Source organism: Abrus precatorius, unplaced genomic scaffold (assembly GCF_003935025.1).
Source record: "Abrus precatorius isolate BTA unplaced genomic scaffold, Abrus_2018 Scaffold6, whole genome shotgun sequence".
Taxonomy (NCBI): Eukaryota; Viridiplantae; Streptophyta; class Magnoliopsida; order Fabales; family Fabaceae; genus Abrus; species Abrus precatorius.
Genome location: NW_020874406.1, coordinates 18,428,787 through 18,451,206, shown reverse-complemented (window position 1 = coordinate 18,451,206; position 22,420 = coordinate 18,428,787). Strand labels below are relative to the sequence as shown.

The 22,420-nt window shown below is 32.8% G+C and overlaps 5 protein-coding genes across 10 annotated transcripts; 2 read left to right on the top strand and 3 right to left on the bottom strand.

The window, feature by feature from the left end:
* Window positions 1-642: 642 nt before the first annotated feature.
* On the bottom strand, window positions 643-6,934 carry LOC113868947 (protein S-acyltransferase 10). 4 transcript variants are annotated; one of them, XR_003505439.1, is made up of 12 exons: window positions 6,564-6,934; window positions 6,219-6,333; window positions 5,975-6,049; window positions 5,793-5,864; window positions 5,527-5,664; window positions 5,405-5,438; window positions 4,617-4,726; window positions 3,349-3,435; window positions 2,800-2,883; window positions 2,008-2,073; window positions 1,029-1,778; window positions 643-669 (listed from the first exon to the last, which is right to left on the bottom strand). XR_003505439.1 is itself a non-coding variant. In XM_027504966.1 (11 exons), the coding sequence occupies exons 1-11, from the start codon at window positions 6,655-6,657 to the stop codon at window positions 1,604-1,606; spliced, it is 1,050 nt and encodes a 349-aa protein (XP_027360767.1). In that variant the 5' UTR covers window positions 6,658-6,934; the 3' UTR covers window positions 914-1,603. The 4 variants fall into 4 exon arrangements, 2 of the variants coding, with proteins under 2 accessions (XP_027360767.1, XP_027360768.1); XR_003505440.1 differs by lacking the exon at window positions 643-669 and having other exon boundaries at window positions 914-1,206; window positions 1,510-1,778; XM_027504966.1 differs by lacking the exon at window positions 643-669 and having other exon boundaries at window positions 914-1,778.
* A 2,150-nt stretch (window positions 6,935-9,084) lies between these two features.
* Window positions 9,085-10,797, top strand: LOC113868822 (F-box protein At2g26160). Its single transcript, XM_027504743.1, has one exon. It carries the CDS (start codon window positions 9,153-9,155, stop codon window positions 10,287-10,289), a length of 1,137 nt encoding a protein of 378 aa, XP_027360544.1. The 5' UTR covers window positions 9,085-9,152; the 3' UTR covers window positions 10,290-10,797.
* Window positions 10,798-12,454: 1,657 nt separating this feature from the next.
* Window positions 12,455-14,016, bottom strand: LOC113868824 (ganglioside-induced differentiation-associated protein 2). The gene is made up of 3 exons (XM_027504747.1): window positions 13,500-14,016; window positions 13,122-13,386; window positions 12,455-12,851 (listed from the first exon to the last, which is right to left on the bottom strand). Exons 1-3 carry the CDS (start codon window positions 13,621-13,623, stop codon window positions 12,629-12,631), a joined length of 612 nt encoding a protein of 203 aa, XP_027360548.1. The 5' UTR covers window positions 13,624-14,016; the 3' UTR covers window positions 12,455-12,628.
* A 1,115-nt stretch (window positions 14,017-15,131) lies between these two features.
* LOC113868823 (thiol-disulfide oxidoreductase LTO1) lies at window positions 15,132-17,986 on the bottom strand. Of its 3 annotated transcripts, none has more exons than XM_027504745.1 (6): window positions 17,619-17,986; window positions 17,271-17,527; window positions 17,063-17,166; window positions 16,222-16,369; window positions 15,617-15,754; window positions 15,132-15,512 (listed from the first exon to the last, which is right to left on the bottom strand). In XM_027504745.1, exons 1-6 carry the CDS (start codon window positions 17,932-17,934, stop codon window positions 15,438-15,440), a joined length of 1,038 nt encoding a protein of 345 aa, XP_027360546.1. In that variant the 5' UTR covers window positions 17,935-17,986; the 3' UTR covers window positions 15,132-15,437. The 3 variants fall into 3 exon arrangements, with proteins under 3 accessions (XP_027360546.1, XP_027360547.1, XP_027360545.1); XM_027504744.1 differs by having other exon boundaries at window positions 15,210-15,530; window positions 17,619-17,972; XM_027504746.1 differs by having other exon boundaries at window positions 15,199-15,763; window positions 17,619-17,972.
* A 987-nt stretch (window positions 17,987-18,973) lies between these two features.
* LOC113868825 (thiosulfate sulfurtransferase 16, chloroplastic-like) lies at window positions 18,974-21,606 on the top strand. The gene is made up of 7 exons (XM_027504748.1): window positions 18,974-19,259; window positions 19,360-19,437; window positions 19,810-19,926; window positions 20,034-20,107; window positions 20,616-20,686; window positions 20,788-20,841; window positions 21,290-21,606. The coding sequence occupies exons 1-7, from the start codon at window positions 19,159-19,161 to the stop codon at window positions 21,362-21,364; spliced, it is 570 nt and encodes a 189-aa protein (XP_027360549.1). The 5' UTR covers window positions 18,974-19,158; the 3' UTR covers window positions 21,365-21,606.
* The last annotated feature ends 814 nt before the right edge of the window (window positions 21,607-22,420 follow it).

Below are 22,420 nucleotides of genomic sequence, written 5' to 3'. Positions count from 1 at the left end.
TTCAAATTGATTCACTGATTATTTTATTTTATGTTTATGTTCATCATCTTAATATTTAATGAACTTATTTATAAAATATCTTTCATTAGTTCAAATTTTAATAATTTTTATTATTTTTGAGATATGACATCAACAATTAGATACAACTTCCAAATATCAATACAAAATTTTACTTAAAACAAGTTTTCACCTTTATATTAATATTTAGCATAAGAACTTAAATCATTGACTAATATAATTTAATGTTAATAAAAATTTAAATTATTCTTAAAAATAATTTATTCAATAAATATTATAAAAATATATTAGAATAACGGTGAAATAATCAAAGATAGTCGATGTCTAGTTATATGTCATTTCATTCAATTGAGATTCATTTATGATATATAAATGAAATATGCAACATATTAGTAATTTTTACAAAAATGTTAACATATATTTTTTGAACATTTAATGAGTTAAAGAAAAAAATATAATAAAACTTTCTTAAGTTTTCAATGTCTTAAAAAATTTTAAATATACAAGTTATAATCCTTCAATAAGTTAAAATAAACTTTTGTGCATCAATTTGAAAGAAGTCATATAAAAAGTTATTTATTGTATCTTACTATCTTTCCATGCAAGCACTTCTTAAAACATTTACCGGATCATTGTCTATTTCAATTATTTCTACAATAATAGAAAAAGGAAGTATTTGAAAGAATATTGAATAGCTAATAAACTTTTGTTAATGAATTTTATAATAAAATACATCTCATAATATCTCCTATATAATAAGTGTTTATGAAATGAATATATAATTAAATTGCCTATTCAAATGCACTGAGGAAAGTCAGGTCAATTAGATTTCACAATAACCTAAGGAACGGAAAATAACGGCGTTAGATAACTGGCATTTAACAAAAGCAAGTAAACACAGCAAGACCAGATAGGTAACTTTTTCCACTACTGTTTTTCTCCTCTCTTTCAATGAAAAATTTTCATATGATGAGCTGTATCGTTTTAAGAAATCTTGGAAATACCCATACCAAATTCTAATGTCCAATATTGCTTCAGTAGCAAGCTCTACAATTTGATTGCCATCACTTTGAATGTAGGGAAGCAGAAATAGCAACAGAAACATTTCATGACATGCTTCCCACAAGCGTGTTAAGTCTTTCTTTTGTCACTCGCCATGCCATGTTAATCTCATGAGTACTTCAATACCTACAAAAATAATATAAGAACGCCAAATCTGCCACTTCAACTGCTTGCAACCAGGGGTGGGGCTAGATAAGTTAAAAAACATGTATGCATGCAACTAAAATACTGTATTGTCTCTTTCGTTCCCCTAACAGTAGTCAGTGATAATAGCTGTATATCTAGGTCTACAGATTAACAAGAAAAAGCAAAAGAACATACTAACATTGCAACTGTACATCAAACGTGGAACATCAACCTCCAAAAATTAGGCAAAGAATGAATTACTGAAGATAAATCATATAGCAAATAGCCCTAAGTAACACCTACCCACCTAAGCAAACGGGTGCTCAACATATTTCTGTTTTTTCACAATTAAACTGTTGTTGGAGGAAAGACTTTTACTTAAACAATACTTAAACCATCAGCAACAACGACAAGTTACAGCATCCGAGCATGTGTACGGCTTTGACTTTTCCTCTATCTCTTGAGGGGTAGGTAGGGATTCCAAATCGTATATGCTGTACCTAGCACAGCAGAAGCTGTATAAATTTCTACAAATTCCCTTACTGAATGGATGCACTCTTTCAGGAATCGCCCTGCAGATTAATGAAATGTTCTTATGATAGGTATCCCAAAAACATAGCTGGCAAATAAAAAAAAAATCTCAAAATCAGACATTTAATCATTTAACATCATCATACATCCTGCTGAAAAATTAAAAGCCATGCAACAGCCAAAAAAAGAATCACATTCCAGCAATATGTTATATTTAATGATTTAAGGTATAAACATGAAATATACAAAAACATCAGCATATAGTCTAACCTTAGATAAGGAATTCGTCTTCTCCTTACAAGTTCATAGGTGGTCTGATTTGTCAAAATAAGATAACTGCAGAAAAGACAAAACAGATGTGATGTTCTAACTGTGTTGAACCAGGATGCTCAACTACACAGTCAACATGATGGAGAATATGGCCGAGAGTGTAAGGAAGAACAAGTTTAATATTTTATTTTACATATGGTTAAATTGGCAGAACACAGCTTCTAAGATTTATATTAGATGCAAAACGAAAATGGTAGCAAACTCATTGAACAACTCAAACCAGTAAATCATTCTATCATACATCCTTGTTTCAAGCACTCTGCACATTATTTCTAGCCATTTATTCCTAACTCTAAACTTTTTGAATAGGTAAAAGGCTAACCTGGGCAGAATGTGTTTCAAATTCTCCTATATATCACAAAGTGGATTCTGAGGTAACGAGTATTAGATTTAATAACTACTACTTAAAGCAAATATTTCATCATCCAGATAGATCCAGTTAGTCTTCATTAGACAAAATATATGGTTTCTCAAACCCCAGAGATTTGTAGCATCAAGGTGATGGAATGAAAACATTCAAAGATATAAAATGAAAATGCACATTGGGTAGTACACAAGAACCACAGACAATAATATTTGATATTTCACATGCATAAAATCAAATAAATGATTTAGTTAGTATTCTGACATAGACACCCCCCCCCCCATAAAAAAAAAAAGAAAAGAAAATCCCTTACAGGCAAGGAAAGGAACAAAGGCCTGTGTATAAAAGCAAACAATTACAAAAATTACCTATGAAATAGCAGTAGGAGGAGCAGAAAGATGAGAGCAATTGCAAGAGTGATCAAGAGTAGTATCATGATTGCATCCTGCCACCTGAGAGCATAACAATATAACTTCATATTACAAAAATACAGAAATAAAGAGCACTGGACTTTCTTCCTCTTGGATTTTGGAAGACCACATAATAAATATAAAATGTAAAAGTATTATTGAAAAAAAAGGAAAAAAGAACCGCTATAATCCACTTACTTCCAATGATTTTAACCCACACACATACAGATATATAGAGAGAGAGAGAGAGAGCAATAGGTCAAGCCTACACCTTTGTGCCAAGACTCACCTAATCCTTTAGAGGGTGAATCCTGGCACAAAAGAAAGGTTATTGGTTCAGAAGGTTCTAATCTAATCATTGAAATATCCTCTCCACTTGTCACCCACCCTATATTTGTGTATATAACTCTCCGAGGGAGGATTTGACTTACAAAAATTTTATATCATTTTCTATTTTAATGAATTTGGGAATTTCAATATTCCTCCTAAATAAACAAGATATCATACCAAACCCTTGTAATGTGAGCCTTCAGGTATGAAATATACAAGACACCAGTCCAGAGGCACAATGCTGTCTCTTCACAAAGATACCACCTAAAGTGTTTAGACAGAAAGAAAGAAAAATCCATAGTGAGAGAGCTATATTTATACTAAAATATATACAAAACTAATAAAATAAGTAACTTCCTTGTACAGTGCTGACATATTATTTATTACAAGAACATAGCCAAAATCTTCACAAGGATATATAGCATTTCTTTAAATAAGCTATAAAAAAAATTCCAACCATAAATTCTACAGATGTTTGAGCAAAGTTGTAAAATAAAATGTTCACACTAACACGTGCACACACACACACAAACATATATAGGGAGTACGCTGCATATTAAGAACTTCCAAATATATCATATATCCAAACATGAATAACCAAGATTAAAATTTAATAAAACCAATGTTCCATTTATGTACTATTGTATGGTCAAGATTTATTTGTTCTCATTTTAACAAGTGAGGACAAATCTCACTTAATATGTCAAACATGAATATTCAAGATTAAAATTGGAAAAAAAAACAATATTTGTCAGGCTGCATATCAAGTAAGAACTTTACAAATCTTTTTCATATTACCAAATATGAATAGTCGAGATTAAAATTGAATAAAACCAATCTTACCCGTCTGTGTACTACTGTATAGTGAAGATTTATTTCTGTTCTCATTATAACAAGTGAGAACAATTCTCACTTAATATGCCAACCCCCCCTCCTCTTTCGGTCTATATATAGCTAAAAACTATCCATAATTATTGCTTAAAAATATCATTACTTATTTAATACACACTAGGAGGAAGTACAATTCAATGGGAAAATAAAAGCACATATGCAGTAAAAGAAATGTAAGAATAACATCATTAAATTTCTAAATATGTTTCCAAGTGCATCCAACTCAGTTATTGCCAGTCTGTTTCATAATTAACATTGAAAAAAGAAGACTAAAACCACATTGCTACTAAAAGTATTTGAACAAATGTCAAGACTATGAAACCAACAAAAGACATTCTACTGATAATTAGCAGTGATTGCAATTCCAGGCCACTGGTCCTTCATCTAAATATCAATACTAATTACAAATGATATAATAATATCATCAAGAAAAAATTTCATTATTGGTGAAAGAGAAATTTCTTATCTAAAGATAAGACAGCTCAGTTAAAGTTTACAATAGAAAATTTTGAAATGGCGATGATGAAGTACTTATCTCAACATAATTAACTCACCAAAATCGACAATGGTTACCCTGCCCAATGCAGTTACCAAGCCAAACACAATGATGATCAAATTGAAGAACACACTTGTCACAATCATGACAATGCTTTGCTCGTGGAGGCTGTATAATGACCATTAACAAAATAATCAATCATCAAAATCAGGAGGTTAAATTATTAGAATCCAAAAGAGAGGTCTGTTTTCGATGTGCAAAGGAACTCCTAATGTGCTAAAATTCATATATTTAGAACACAGGGAAAAAGCAATTTAGAAAGTGCAGCTCAATTCATCTTTTTATTGTCCACAGAAATGACCTCCTCATGCTTCTACGACAAGGATCCAATCCAGCATGAAAAAAAATTATTCTAGAATTTCTTCTGAAACTATAAATTACCTTTGGTTATGAACTAATAACATTAAAAAAAAATAAAATTGAAATTAAGCTGCTTTCTTTCTGTTACAGGGGAAGGCAGGCTGAATTCATATGACAAAATCAACACCCAAACAATGCTTTTACAGATATAAGATGTAAAGTGGAATCTGAGAAACATGTTAAAAATATTATTTACAGTCTATGATTATACTTAAAATTATACTTCAAGACATGACAGGTCACAGGGTTGGTTTCTCACATCCTTACGGTGAATTATTATGATGCTGTACAAAATGAAATTGAAAACTCAAACCATCAAATGAATGCAACACCATCACCTAAAGATGCATCGAAGAAGGAAAATAAAATGAAATGACTTATACAATGCCATGACATGATACATGTTATAGAATGTCATTCATATACCTGCTCCACATTGCAGTAGGTGCATGTCCATGTTCTGCAAGGATAAGTAAGCTGTAATAATTTATGAAAAAATTTAACCAATAGTGTATAAAGTTCGAGAACCCATAGACAGTTCTATCCACCTGATTGTTGTCCCATAAGGATACAATTCGGCCACCAACTTTGACCAAGACGTTGCATTACTTCCTGAACTATTTCTTCCCATCTGATTTCCTTCCATGGAAACAACAAAGCTCCCATTTTTGCTTGAGGCTGGTTGACTTTGCTTAAGCAATATAAGATTGAAAATAAATAGTTAGGTGAGACCAGAAACATAAGTTTACATCACATGTCATTAGATCCTTCTAGCTAGGAACAAATTTCATACAGGAAAAGTACAGTTGCCTACTTTGATGTTTCTGGCGCCTTTCTGTATACTACATTACTCTCGTTAACAGTCATCATGGCATCAACGACATAACTGTACGTAAAAAAGATAGCAAAGGAAAATAATCACATCAGATAGATATTAATAAAAATATCTAGGTTCCTCGTCACAATATTCATTTCATCATAAGGAAGTAAATGTACCCTGGAGAAGAAAAAGAGGTAGCAAAGTATTGTATTAAAGTAAGAACGAACAGCAGCAAGTATAAAACAGTGTACCTGACAGAAAAGCAAGCAAAAAATAAAGAGTCAGAAAAATTATAGCAAACACCTAAAATCGCTTGGAAGCATTAAATTCTACATTCATGCATAACAAACAACGCATAAAATGAAGCGTTAATTTTGTCAAAAATGACACGAAACACACAATGAGGGAGGGAATACCAACCACGGTTCCTTCTTAGTTTTTTCTATCAGATCTCCATCGAATAAGAAAAGAACACCAGCATAAGCCAGGTGAATCGTCACCAACGCCAATTTCAAGCACAACGAAGACCTTCGAGCTGAATTTAGAAACCAACATTTAGAAGGAAAACGAAAAAGAAAGCTATCGCAGAAAAATCTCAGAAAAAGAAAATGAAATTCAGAGTAGTCCTGCATCGAATTACCATTATCGAAGAAAACACACATAACAAAAGTTTAAAAAAAAAAAAGCGCAAAACAAAAATCCAACACTAAATCGACTGCAGTTTCTGCTTTCTCAGCATCGAAACAGAGTGTTAAAGAATAATACCAGGATCGGCTAGGCATGGAAAAATTCGGAAGCAGCGATCCATTGGTTGATCCCAAGGGGAATGCACAGGGCGGCATATACTGACGATCGTCATCAACCGAAGGAGGAAACGATTCGCATCGGAGATTGGCGAGTGTTTGTTTCCAGGGAAACGAAATTCTCACTCGAATCAAACTTTGCCGAGGAATTGACCCGACCCGAAAAAGCACGAGAGCGAAGGATTGGGAGTAATGATGAGTCTAATTTATACGAAGCTACTAGCTTAACTTGCTAACTCTAAAGAGACAATAGAAGAGGGTGCGCACTGCGCATCCTTCGCGTAATTTAGCGCTCTTTAGGGAACGAGGAAACCATGAGATGATATATCTGGTGAGACTGTTAGTTGTTACCAATATTGGAAACTATTATTAGTACTATCATTTTTTCCAGTTATTTGGATGAACTATTTGAAATTCAAACGACTTTTTATCCCAATAAACAATGTAAATTCTCATATTCATATTCATTTTAATATTTTACTGTGTTTTTTAATTCTTCTTTTAACTTCTAGTTAAATAAAATATCATCTATGATTGTTAATAAAATAAAATATCATTTATTTTAACATTTTATGCTCATGACCTCAGGCACGAAAAAAAAAATATGTATTTTTATTTTCAATAAATATTTTTAAATTTTTGAAATTTAAATATAATAATAATATTTTATATTTTATAAAAAATATATATTTAAAGTAGACTTTTTATATAATAATTTATTATTTGGATAACTTTTTATGTATTAATTTGAAGGTAATATTTTATTAATTTTACAATATTCAGTAACTATTTTCTCATATCATTTTTTAAAAAAATTATAAAAAATAGGAGTTAATATATCCGTCACAACTTTATAATTTTTTAAAATGATAAAAAATTACTATTAAGATTTAAAAATTTTAATTTAATTTGATGCAAAATAAAGATAACAAAACACTACAATAATGTTTTAAATACGACTTAAAGTAAAATAATATTTAAATTAAATTTAAACAAAATATTTATAAAATATTAGGGTTTAATTTAAAGATAATTATATTGTTATAATTTTAAAATAGCTCCATTTAAAATAAAAAAGATTGAAAGATAATTTAGAAAATGTTATATAAACTCTATAAAATATGTATGAGCTGTAATTGTGAAAAGAAAATAAATATTAAAACTTCAAATTTATAATAATGACTAGAACTAAAAAAATCAATTAATTTTATTATGTTATTATAAATATAAATTTTATTCTAAAAATATTTATAATATTAAATAATGTAATTAGTAATTTATATATTTAATAATATCAATAAAATAAAAATATAAAAAAATTTAGCAATTAATGTATTTTAGAATTTATTTTTTATAATAAAAATAAAAAAATATTTTATTTTGTTTTTTATAAAAAAATATTATATAATTAGTAACTTTCTTATACATGGTATAGATATTATTAAATTAAATTAAATAATTATTATTATTTATATATTAAATAAATAAGAAATACATAATAAATAATTTCATTCAGTAATTAATACTTACTTTATATAAATTACAAAAAAATAAATTTTAAAAATTATTCACGTAAAATATTTATTTATAAATTACAGATAAGTTCGATGTGCTAAATTTCAAAGATAAAAAAACGTTTAAAGAAAATAGAAAAATTAATGATAAAATAAGTGATGGTAAAAAAAATAAAAATAAAAATATTATTGTAAAATATTATCATAAAATTTTACTATTAAAATGGTATAATTCTGCTAAAAATTTACTCGGTTAAAAAATTTAAAAATTTTAGCAAAAAAAAATATTTAAAAAATTATGTAACTTTCTCACATCGTTCATACACAATTTAGTAAGTGTACCGTATATTAAAGGTTTAAGGAAGAGAACTAAATTTAAGAAAAAAAATAATGAAAGATAAATATATGATATAATAAAAAAAAGTTAATTTTAATATTTTTATTAAATTTTTATAAATATTTTTATTTAAGAATTAAGATTTATATTTTATAAATAAAGTGTGTTTAAATATTTAAATTATTTCAGTACTTGTTTAATAATTTAAAAAAATATATTATAAATTTAATAATAAAATTTATCAACATTAATTTGAAAAGAAATTATTTTAATAAAATGTATCAACAAATTTAAAAATTTTATAAAATATAAATAAATTTATAAATAAATAGGGTCTTCCAAATATGTACAACAAAAGCAAAAAATATAAAAATAGATTAAAAGTAATCATTAATTTTTGTATTAATTAATATAAAAATTATATTAGCGATATATTTTTATTAATAGTATAATACTGTACTAAAATTAAATTCATAAAAAATTAAAAATTATTTAAATTTATAACATTTAATATTGAAAATACATTAAATTGGGAATAAACTTTTTCATGTTAGAAAAATCCAATAAAATATAGAAAGAAACAGTGTGGTCTTGAGTTTATTAATATTCCATGTTTCCTGGAGACTGAAGTGAATGTTATTGGAAGACAGAACAGAACAAGAAAGAAGTGAAGCAGTGTGACTTGGTTCACCGGAGATTGATGGGTAAGACGAAGACAGTGGATTGGTCTCATCTTCCCGATGAACTGTGGCCTCTCATAGCAAAACATCTCATCGCCACAATCGATGTTCTTCGATTCCGCAGCGTCTGCAAATCATGGCGCTCTTCCCTCCCTCTCCCTCTCCCTCACTCTCACTGTCACACCCTTTTCTCTCCACAAATTCGTATCCCACACGCCAACTTTCATCTTCTACAAACCAAAATATACCGTCTTGAACCTCACCTTTCTCAACACTCTTCACTTTCCTCTTCTTCTTCAAACTCCAAAGGGTGGATCATAAAGGTTGGCGAATCCAAATCCATCCCACTTCGCCTCTTGGACCCTTTCACCAACGCCCGCGTCTCACTCACCCATCGGAGATTCCCATCTGATGCTTCCCCAAAGGTGTTGAATTTGGTCAACTTTCGGGTCGTTGAGTTGATCGAAGCATATACGCTCAATTTCGGAAGTGGGCTTTTGGACGAGGAAGATGAAGATCAAGCTGAACTTGGGTTGTACATGCCTGTTCCTGAAATTCGTAAGGTGGTATTGTTTGAGGGTCGCATGGTGTTTGCTCTGTATATGGACGGAAATTTGGGTGTTTCCATTATTGGAGATGAGAATTGGAGTGTGCTCGATGGTGGGAACCAGCGTTATGATGATGTGATGCTTCACAAGGGGCAGGTTTACGTTGTGGATAAATGGGGAACCATTTTGTGGATCGATTGTTCGTCTTTGAAGCTGGTTCAGTTTTCGCCCTTCTTGTGCGGTTTTGGTAAGAGGAAGCATTTGGTGGAGGCTGGTGGAAGTCTCTATGTGGTTGATATGTATATTGAAGGGGAACCCGACAACCCTATGGGGATGTACTATGAGGTCATTGATATTAAGGTTTATAAGCTTGATGAAGAATGGGGTAGGTGGCTAGATGTGAAAAACTTGGGTGATGTTCTGTTTGTGTTGGGTAAAGACTCTAATTTCTCCTTGTCAGCTCAAGATTACTATGGGTGTGAAGGGAATTGCATCTACTTTTCTTCTGCTGGTAGAGCTTGTGGTTTCAGCTTGGAGAGTTCCAAATTCAAGTCTCCTAACCTTTTCTGGCCTTGCCCTTCTTTGTTCCATCCCAAGTTCAATTTGTAAGAATAGTAATGCACAAAGCTCAAGTTAATGGCTTCTAAGGAAATAAAGGAGACTTATGGTGTGTTTAGATTTACGTTTAAATTCGTATGAATCCACGTTTACTTTAACATTACTAGTTATAACTTTTGCATTGGATTTAGGTCAGGAACGTTTGGGATTTTATTTTGGTTATATATTCATTCAGACTTGTCTTCTAGTTTGAGTTGTAAAGCAAGACAGGTAACAATTTTCAGGTAGTTTCCTTTAGTTCTTTGATCTACCTAAGAAAGAAGTGTGCCGCGGTTAGAAGTGTCTAATTGTTGTGCCTTCATAAACTCGAGGATTACAAGCTACTTTGTCGATGTATGGATCATCATTCTGTAATGGTCATTGGTCAGTTCTTATGCTTCCAAGTTAGCAGAGATAGGATAGGTGAAGTGTCTTAACAACTCTAAGTAGAAACTTTTAGTTCAAGTTAATACTATCTGCTGCTGGTTATGAATTTATGATCATTCTATTATAATACAAAGTTTGCAACAACTAAAAAAAATTATTTTGCTGCATTGGGGGAAAGTGTTTTTTTTTTTTTTTTTTCTTTTCCCTTTATAAAATTCCTTCTTTCGAGAGTCTGCAAACGGCTTGATAGACAAGAAAAGCGTGAGCTTGCAGATCATTAGCAACAGTCGCTGGAAAATGAGAATGGTTAGGTAGTTTTGCGCTTTTGCTTCCGAGCAATGGATGACTTAGTGACCTTCCTGTATTTGATGGTGCCATTATACTTAATGAAGGTTTATGAGAAAAGAAAGTTGATTGGTTGCAACAAATTTGATGGCCCTCTAGGAGGATCATCTAGTCAGATCTGAAGTTATTTAATTCTGTAGCCTACTGCAAAATGTGGTTTCAATATTTTATCATCCACTATGATTATATGATGTCCAAAATTGGGTTATAATTTCTTTTTCAAACGTATAATTGAAATAAGTAAAAGTTAAAACAAAAATGCAAGTGTGAAGGGTCATCGTGGAGTCATAATTTAAAGAATGTTTTTTTCTTCTTTTTAGTCAATTGCTATATTATCTATACTAAGGCATTATTAGAACATGGGGTTCACCATCTAACATCACTAATTTTGCAAGTTATAGTGTCAAAATAAGTCACATGACACTAATCAGGGGTAAGACAACACAACTGTTTTTACAAAGATTAATGTTATAGAACTAATCCAGCTTTTTTTCATATGGAGTAAAATTGGCATGTTAAATTCGTATAAACAACCATAAGACAAGTCACACGTCTATTGGAATTAGCAAACGATGGTTAATTAGGATTTAGGAATATGGTAACCATGTACTACCCTCTATCTATATGTTATCCTCAGGTTGATACAACAATAGAAATAACCCAATCTAATCACCCATCTATTGTTAGTCATGTTTAAATGTAGTGAAACGAAAACGAAATTTGGCATCGATACCACTTAGGATTTCAGTTGTAAGCTGTAACATTGTACGGAAATCTAACATGAGGTCAAAACTTCGGCTAGATTATTATCATCATTTTTTAAAATAATACAATCACGTGAAAAAAAAAATTAGGTGGTCACATATTTTTCTTATTTCGTAGCACGGGTCTTATTTATTTTTACATCAAATCAAATTTCTTCGCTCTTTTATTAGTTTTCAGTTGAATAATTTTTTTAATTTCCTTCATTATTTTAGTTTATACTCAAATTTTCTTAATCAACCCCACACATCGTATTATTTATTTCACCATTATAATAATATTTTATTAATTAAACTTTTTCAAAATTCAAAGTTTTCAGAATACAAATATTTCAGATCATAATTTTTGTTTTATATCTCCTACATATTTACAAATACAATGAAAGAAATACCCATAAGTTGTGTTCAGAAAATATGGCTATAGTTAATAGTATAATATAATTTCGTGGGGGAGGGATTTTGGTAAGATTAAGAAACTGGTATTGGACCAAAATGCATAAGAGAACGTGAAAGATGGAAACCCCTATACGCCATACCAAAAAAAAATCAGAAGTATGAGCCGGTGGAATTCTTTTTAATATCACTGAACTGAATCACCCAACCAAAACTGAAAACGGTCATGGATAAAGTATTAACACATTAACATAACCTAACCACCACCCCCCCCCCCCCCAACCCAACCCAAAAAAAAAAACTATTCTTTTTCCTTTTTTTTTTTGTTTCTGCACAATATCAACCTTCCCACAGTATGGGCCCGGATAACTACCAGGGAGGCCCAGTCCACGAGCGACGACAAAGGCAGCCACCTATAGTACAAAACAACAGGCGCAGAGAATTAATGAATCGAGGAAAGGAATCCTATGAGATGCACCTCATGGAATAAGTGGTGACGGGCGAATCAAGAGCAGGAGCTCCACCGTACACCCTTGCATGATCACTCTCCAACCCGTAATCCATCATCGGACGGTACTCCAAATCCTCGTCGTGATCAAACACAAACTCCGGAATCTCCACCTCGTTCCTCCTAACATTCTCCCACAAATAATCAACCCTGCTCACGTACCTCAGCTTCCCATACAACCTATCACAATCCACAAGTGTCAGCCATTAAAATAACATAAACTTCAATAATCACAATTAACTGTTATTAATTAGTTGTGATTTAGAAGTTTCCAGACTAACTTGCGCGACATGCAGTCACGACTTCCTCAACTATTCTGGAATGATGAAATCTAACTGCTGGATCTATGATTAATCATGATAACTATTTGTATGATAATTAAACGGAAAAATATTATATTATTAAAAAGAGGTAAAAATCATGAAATCCGGATCGTGATGTGATCCATACCCAGCGTTGAAGAGGAAGCGACCGAAGGTTGCGAGAAAAAGGCGTGACTGTAAGCCAGGGTGGATAAAATACACGGCTTCGAGATTCTCCTTCACGTTCGCCGGAATCGCGTCGTAGATCGATCGCAGTGAAGAGATTCCAGGAAAATTCTCGCTCCTCTGAACGCCGGTGTGCACGTACAACACCGCGAATTTCCTCTTCCCAAGCTTGGGGAAAACTCTCTCCTCCAGGTACTTCTTCAGAACCTCAACGGTAACGAACCGCGCTGAATCGTAAAATCGGTAAAACACAACATTAATTCGGTGACTTATAATCCATGCATGAGAAAACTAAGAAAGGCGATCTAGCTAAAGAACGAGAAAGGAATAGAGAATTTACAAGGGAAGAATTTGCCGATAATGCGAAGGATCTTGCGGCCATGCTTATCCCTGCCTTTGAATTTGAAAACCTCCAATTTTTCAAGCAACTCTTCCTGTTCAACTTCAGATATGGCACTGCTCATTTTAATTTTTTGAAATTGGTTTGAGGAAAGTAAAAGAGAAAGAAAAGGCGTTTGCGTTTGCGTAAGAGAGTGGAAGAAGAAAAAGAGAAAGATTAAGGGAGTGATAGTGATTGTAATTGGGACTGTGATGGCGAATGCGGATAGGGTTTAAAAGGGGTGGAAGATGGATGAAAGACGAACAGGGCGTAATAATTTGGGTGTGGACAGATTGAGGGAGAAAACAAAAGATAGAAGAAGAAAGAGGAGGGAAAGTAATGGAGAAAATTAAACCATTATGCGGTTGCGCGGTCATAAGGTATATTCCAAAGCATCTTCCTTTTTTTTTTTTTTGACCCTCGTGGCCCCCGCCTCTGCGTGATTCCGGGTTCATTCTCCACACGCCATCACAGCCGTACGTTTCATCTTCCTCATCTATGATTAAATAAACACGGGTGGCTAATAGGTTATGCTAATGAAACTGCGGTCGCTATCTCCTGCCTTGTCTTCTTGCCATTATTGCGTGTGATTGTCTGTTTATTTATTTCCCAATTCCGATCAAAGTATTAAACTATCTTATCTGTTTATTACTATTCTCTTATCTTCTTCTCTTGACTTTTCTTTTCAATTTCATACGTAACCTTGACCAAAAACAATGCTCAAGATTCATTTTTTTCTTTTTGAAATTGAATCATCATAGTCATGTTTTGGGCTTTGGGCCTGTCCGAACTCGCTCAAAGTTTGTGTAGAATTTACACTTTCTAAGGCCAGAAAGAAATAAGAAATGTGTAGTTTCTTGCTTTGGATTCATTGAAAGTAGGGATCGAAATTCAATAATGTTAGTGGGGCTGCAATTTCAATCTCCTATCTTCAAAGAGGAAGGCAAATTAAAATAATCGGAGCAGGGAGAACAGTGGATTAATGGTGTGTCCCATTTTGCAATAAATTTTGGGGAATGAATTAGTCTTCAATATTCAAAGTGTATTACTTTATTTTATATTTCAATCAATTTAAACATTATATTTTACTTCAACTTTAAAATGTTAATTAGCTGTAGATTCACATGAGTTGTTTTCATTTAATTAATTTTTTAAAGTTAATTAAATGATTTATCAAATTTATTTCTGAAATCACTTATACACACACAAATCGGCTTCGAGCCTTCCTGACGCAGCTTCTAAATTTTACAAACCTTGCTTTGGTCTATTCTTAATTTGGCAACGAGAATTCAGAGTAGTGATTTAAAAAAGTTACTTCATTGAGGAAGTTATATACATAGAGCAATTTGGAATTTTTGACTAATCGAGAGTATTTGTTTGGTTAGATTGAGAGTTTAGATCATTCTTTACCATCAACATAGATCCATTGCTGGACTGATCTTTCATTTGCTCGGCAATTCTAGGATTACGCGTCTCTTGTTCTGATTTTTTATGTTCCTTCCAAATCAAGAATATGTAATAGTTTAGATATTATTTTATTGTTTATATAGTTAACAATCTAATAATATAAAAAATAAATGACCGTGTTATAGTGGTTGTTTTTGAAGTTCAAACTACAAGTATTATTCACGGAATGTAATCCTGTTCAAATCAAGAATATGTATATTATGGTAAAACTAGTTCTCTCAACTTAAGGGAAACATGTATCATTTAAACCAGCTACCCGTTATAATAATTAAAAAAAATACATGTACCGATAAAAGGAAAAATTAAAAGACATTAACATTATAGCTTAATGGAAAGGAATTTATACATATGCCTAAGGACAAACAACTCATCTGTAAGCTGTACAATGTGTGTGCTACTACAATGCTATCTTTTTCACTTTCAGTCTAAGCCTTAACTAGGTTGAACAGATTCATTATAACCAGACACTTGAGCCAGCTCCGACAATTCTTGCTCACCACTCAGAACCTGCATGAGATGCCCATGCTTGATGCAATCAGAACGAAACAAATTCAGGTAGGACAGAGAGGATGCAAAGAGACAGTTGCAATCATAGCCTACTTCCTTTTTACCTGGCCATTAATAACCCACGTTGGGAAACCTTCAATTTTGGCATCTAGGCATGCCTTGATCATTTTAGTTCCTTTCCGATAACCTTCGGGAAAGCATTCCACATAATCCAACTGCTTGGCTGCCTCATTTCCAAACATCTGCATCAGCTGGTTGAAGTCAATAATTTCCACTTAAAAGACATGTTAGACAACAAACTGTAGCTAGAAAGGCTTGAGAACTCTCAGATCTGGACATTATCAAGCATAGGAAAACAGGATGAAGAATTAAAATTGACTACGCTAGTATGCTATGATAGATCCAAAGCAGAATAATATAATGATACCAGGAAGAGTTTTCAGGAAGAAATGAACCATGTAATTTCTGAATCCATTGACTGTTTAACTACTCCTAATACCAAGGTCAAGATCTTCACAAAATGTGAAATAGCCATATGATTGAGTTCATGATTGAAAATTACACAACTGAAATTGAATTCTAAAAATTAAAGTGATATTGCAAGAGTCGTTCACTTCTCAGCAGAATTGATGACAAGTTCAAGGAAGAGAAATGCGTAACATTGTTGTATGGTTAAGAAGTTCAAAAGAAATTAGAAGTGACAATATACCTCTTTTTGTTCCTGACAGTGCGAACACCAGAAAGCTCCATACATTTTAGCTCCTATGGAGTGCAAATACTTTGCTAGAGATAGTGTAAAAGGGCTTGATGGAGTTGTAATTTCAGTAGCATAATATGGCAGTTCAATTTCAGCCAGGCTGTTAAAGAAGACATCGGAAGCATTGAAAAGTTTAATTTTGTATGTTACAAGAATATGCATTCACCTTGGTTTCATCTCCAATAGGGATAGGAAAAAAAACTAAATAAATGTATTGCTGCCTGAGATTTATTTGAAAGAACAAAGCTAGCCTTCACATGAAAACTGAGAAATCTAAGTAATCTCCAAGTCAAGGCATTTCCTACTTCTTACAGTTCCACATATTATAATACTATACTAATTATATAGTTATGCATGAGGGTTTCTATGTTCATTTAGTATGCATTTGTGCGGAAATCCTAATCTGTTGATTATGAGTAATGAAGGCGATGTAAAATCCACACCAGCTTAACTACATTCTGCATTTGTCATATCTATGTCAACATGAATAAAACTGAAACAACTAAAAAAGAAAACACTGGATAAGGGACTATTAGCAATGATCATAAAGCCCGATAGTAGAAAAAAGATGTACTGAACAAGGAATTATTGGTAATAAACAGAAAAGGCATGACTCGAAGGAGATTCGTTTTTCACCTAATTTTGTTCAAGCTGATGAAATGGCATCGATTGATAATGGATAACAAAATTGTACATTTGTACTACATCTCCTAAAAAATGGAATAGATATTTTGAAATGATCGAAAGGTGCTAATCAAGTTGCCAAAAAAAAAAAAAAGTCAATAATATTCACCTGGATTTAGAATCGCTATAGGAGGTGCTAAGCATGAGAATCACTAAGCTAGCAGCTAATAGTTGGAGACCCCCTTGTTTATACGCTTCTTGAAATCCAATGTCCTATAACACAAATTCCAAAAAGTGCACCAATTAGGCAACACAAACCAACATGGAAAAGTAGTATAATGCGTAAGTTAAAGGGGCTTTGGTTTAACACAACGAACCTTCAGGGTAATAAAAAACAAGGTGAAGGACAAGAAAGCCGATAGTAGACAATAGGAACAAGATGAACCGGAGAATTTTGTCGTTAGAATGTACAAAAAATACGCACTAGCAGCTGCCATGGAAGTTGTGATTCCAAGCAATACTAATTGAGCATTGGATTTATCAATCCCAAACGCCAATTTCTTTGAAGCCAATTGAACACTTAGAGCAGCAACAAATCCATACGCAGCCATACCAATTAAAGGAAGAGGAACACCTGCAAAATGCAAAACGACCATGCCGTTCATAACACAAATTCCCGTACCGGTTAGTTAGTTAGTTAGTTGCAACGTAAAAGAAAGCGATACCGAAAACAAGGGCGTAATCGCTGTTGAGTATGTCGGAGCAGGTGCCGCCGCCGACGGGGCAAAAAACGTCGGAGTCGGTGAGTTTGAGGTAAGTGAGGTACGAGGTTTCGAGGAATCCGATTCCAGAGATCCCTGCGATCAGTTTGCGAGTCCAATCGGTAGGAGGCAAGGCGGTTTCAGGCTCCGAAGACGAAGAGGAGCATTTGAGAGGTAACAACCTGAGCTGGTTCGGAGAACGACGGTGGCGAATCGTTGCTCCGGCAGAGAAAAAACATGAAGACGATAGTGATAGTGTGGCGTAGGTGAAGGAAGCCATTCAGAACCTTTAACCGTCTCTGGCTACTTCTTTCACCATTCCGTTCTATCCCAATTCACACTAACTACTGAGACTAGTTAGTGTTGAATTGATTGGGCCGATTCGTTGGTTTATTAATGGGCCTCCTAATTGGAGCCCAATAATGGGGGAAGAATATGGTTTGGGGTTTGAAAATATCTAGGCCCAATGCAGAGGGTCCATTAGTTGGGAGGGAGGTGGAGGATGGTGTTGCCACGTGTAGAACAGTAGAAGAATCTCTCCACCCTAATCCGATGGGCTTTCTGAGGTGGAAACTTATCCATGAGTTTCCAGAGTCGTGAGTGGTGGGTCACCACTTTCTTTGTTTATTCAATGCTCATGTTTGTGCTCGGGCTTATCCGTGTGCCAATACGTGTCATCTTATAGGATTTTATCCAAAACAAATGCACCCTCTCATTTCTTTTATTTCACTAATTATAAACGTCACATATATAGTCAAATATTTTAGTTTAGAGATCTCCTACCATATGTTAAAGTTTTCTTTGAAAAATGAGGTTATTATCTGAATAGATAAAAATGATAATTATAAGATAAAATAATTAATATATTAGATAAAACAATGAATAAATATATACAAATAATATAACTCTTAAAGAATTATCATTCCAAGAGTTGTTAGATAATGCCACTGTATATATTAAAATAATGTCTGAACTCACAATGTTATTTGTATAAAATTTACCGGGAATTGGTTCTTATGGATAACCTACAAAATGTATCTCAACAAAGAACATGAACAGGAGTACTAGACATTATTGATGGCGTGGTTGCCCATCACTGCTCCTCAATCCTCACGATTGATTGTGATCTCTGTCTCCTTTTCGTGTACTTCTTACTCTTCTTTTGACGTACTTTAATATATTATAAGCTATCTTTTCTTGAGTTCAAAAGGTAAAGTAACAAATAAGGTAACATCTTTTATTATTAAGAAAAAATGGGATAAAATATTACAAACATAAATAATGTCTTTAAAGAGTTTTTGAATAGATGTGATATAGATATTAAGGTGTGGGCCAGGGGTTACCCTTACTTTGGCTACAAATGCATGCAAACCTTTCAAATCTTTGGCCTGGCAGTGGCAACCTTAAGCATTACATCAACAAAGCTAACCACTTATTTTGCATTGCGTAGTATATACCATTCCGATAATAATCTCATTCTCAGCATCACTAGTAAACAACGACGATGAAAACAATGATAGCAACAACATTTGATGTCTCCGCCGTTTGCTTCCGTGCCCCTCCTTCATGTTCTCCCCTATGCTCACCCAATTTATGTCACACAAGGTCAAATTTATGAAACCATTCTTCTATACCAATACAATTTTTTAATTATTTGTCTTTATTTCTTTTCTTTTTGTTAAACTTCAAGTGTTGCTACGTGCAGCTCATCACCTATAAAATCCCTGAACTCTCACAAGGGACGGAGAACCATTGCTGTTCCACTCAAGTTTCCAAATTTCCGGTAAGCGTGAAGAAAGTGTTAATCATGATTCATGGGCTTCGAAAAAGAAGAGTGTTTTGTTTTGTTCTGTTCTTGTTTTTCTCCTTCTGTGAGTGAAATTAGATGATGAGATGGAACATAACATAACCAAGTAGAATAGTTTTATTGTATGAATATTTTTTTGATTAAAAGAGACTAGTTATATATATACCTCGTAGTACCCTCGAGAATAAACGAAATGGATCACGTTTTAATTGCGGTTACTAACTTGCTAATCAATAGAATGAAAATATTACTTATATTTTTCTCTTTTCATGAATTTAAACATGGCTTGTGACATGGGTAGTAATTATAATTAGTAAATAGTAGCTAACGTGTTATGGGTTATTGAAGGATGGAAGCTTCTCTGAAGGGGAATATGGAGGCTATTAGAGTTCCAAGTCCAACTTCAGTGCCCGTGCGTGTAGCATACGAGCTTCTTCTAGCTGGTCATCGATATTTGGATGTGAGGTAAGAGATTAATTGCCATCACTAATATGCGTAACGCATGGAGTTTTTTTGGAATCATGTTTTAGAAGCAGCCAAAACCTCACCTATTTCCCCTGTTTTGTGTGAAGGACCCCGGAAGAGTTCAATGCTGGACATGCTCCTGGAGCTATTAACATTCCTTACATGTTCAGAGTTGGATCAGGTTTTATTTCAATTCTCAATTTGTACATTAAATTATAATATTCTCAGTGATGATGGTAGCTGCTTTGTTGATTCTTAATGCAGAGTTCCCTTCTAAAGCAAAAATAACTATCTTACCTGATCTGATCATTAGCTTAGACGTTCAATGAATCCAATTCAATCCATAGTTCCAATATTATGTCAATTGTGACATGCCCATCCTTGAAAATTAAAATGAAAGCATTTTGTTGAAAGCTCAAATCAAAATAAATCCTTGAAATGTGATGGTTACAAGAGAGGGTCACAGAGTTATATTATTTAGACAACTGAAAAATGACACCTTATACAGTTGTTTTTATCTCTTTACATACACGTATCCCAAAAATAAAGAAAAGTCGTTCAAAAATCATTTCTTTCATGTTAAAACTTACTGATAATCTAATACTGTACCCTTCCAGAGTCTCATGGTTGTAGGTAAATTATTATTATTATCATCTCATTATGGATTCTCCATTCATGTATATATTCAGGGATGACAAAGAACAGCAACTTTCTTAAGGAGGTGTCCTCACATTTTAGGAAAGATGATGAAATTATTGTTGTGAGTGCATATCTTAAACTCTTGTTTCCCAGTCATTAAATTCTTTATGTTGTTTCTGTGCACTCTTGCTTAATTTTAGATGTTGGCTTCTGGTTTCACAGGGGTGTCAGCTTGGTAAAAGGTCTATGATGGCTGCTAGTGACTTGTTAGCTGCTGTAAGTATTTTATTTCTTCAACTCCTTAAACTTAAAATTGATTGGAGTTGAAAGCAAGCATCCTAGTTTGTTTGAATGTCTGGATCAGTAAGTGTTTCCACAGCAAGGTGTCTATCATGGCTAGCTGTATACAACCTAGATTGATTGACTATTAAGTTTTTCTGTACCTCTTTTAATACTAAAAAAGCAATGGATCAAGGTTGTTCTTACGTTAGCTTGTATCTATAGCAATCAAATAAGGAAGTATTCATCTTCATATAATTTAAAGTGGATCAAGATCTTAAACCATTTAAATTCTAGGATGAATGTAACTTTTTACTGGTTCGCTTTAAAGAGAATATATTGTTGGTTTATTGTCATTCAAATTTCCTAAGGATGTTTTGATATCTTTAAATCTTACTTGAAAATTCAAAGATTGTATAGTGACTAATATTTGTTCATCTTGTAGGGGTTCACTGGACTCACAGACATAGCGGGTGGTTATGCTGCTTGGACCCAAAATGGACTTCCAACAGAACAATGAAATGTTAATGTTGGACCTGCAGCTGTATATAGAATAAGTTTTGGGAAGAGTCTCATGCATGGGGCTGCAGAAACATTTCACCAAGGCATTGGCAATCTGATACTGGGGAGGAAAAATCCTTAAATTGAAATGTACATGTAAATGCGGGAGAAAGAGATGGTTACATATATTTGTTGATATCAACAATTAAAAAAGGTTAATATTTATCAAACTTCGTAAAGAAACTCTCTTTCTTGGCTTCATGTATTGTTGATTACGCCTTCTCCTCCATACAGTTCAAACCGCCAGGCCAAAACTTGATACAACTCTAAGATGATGTCCTTTTTTTTTTTTCAAAAGGGAATTTTTTGTGATTTTTGGGAGAGTTCCACTTGCTGAACCATGGTCCGTATGTACTGGGTAAAACGCAAGATTTATCGAAGTTTCATGTATTCAAAAATATATATTTTGTACTTATAATACAGATATTTGAAAATAAAATAAAATTAAGATGACAGTTTATAATTATTTATAAAAATAAAATAAAAATATTTTTAAAAAAAAACTGAATACACTTTTGTGAATAAAAAAGACCCAATCGGATCATTCTTAAACATAAAAATAAAAAATAAAAAATATTAACAAGACCCAATGAAAAACAAAAATAACATCTAACATTGTCCAATCATTGTTTAAGCAATGAGGTTGACAGAAGTCTTTCCTACTATTCAAACTATCGTTAACATTAATTAATCACAATTCCTATCACAAATCCCTTGATTCGTTAAGCAAATTATTAGTTATAATATTTTAATAACTGGTCAATAAAAATTTGTTTAAACTAGTTCTATCCACTTACATTTTCTAGGTTAGATTATTTTCATATAAAGCGGCTGCTCAATAGTTGTAATAAGAAGATGACTGATGTCAACATGTTTTTTTAACATACCTCTAGCAATTAATCAGCTTCTAAAATATTCAAAATGATTTTTGAGAAACAATAAATTTATAAAATAGGTGTTTTAACTACTTAACAAATAGACTGATCACAAGTATTTTAAAGAATGGTGACAGTGA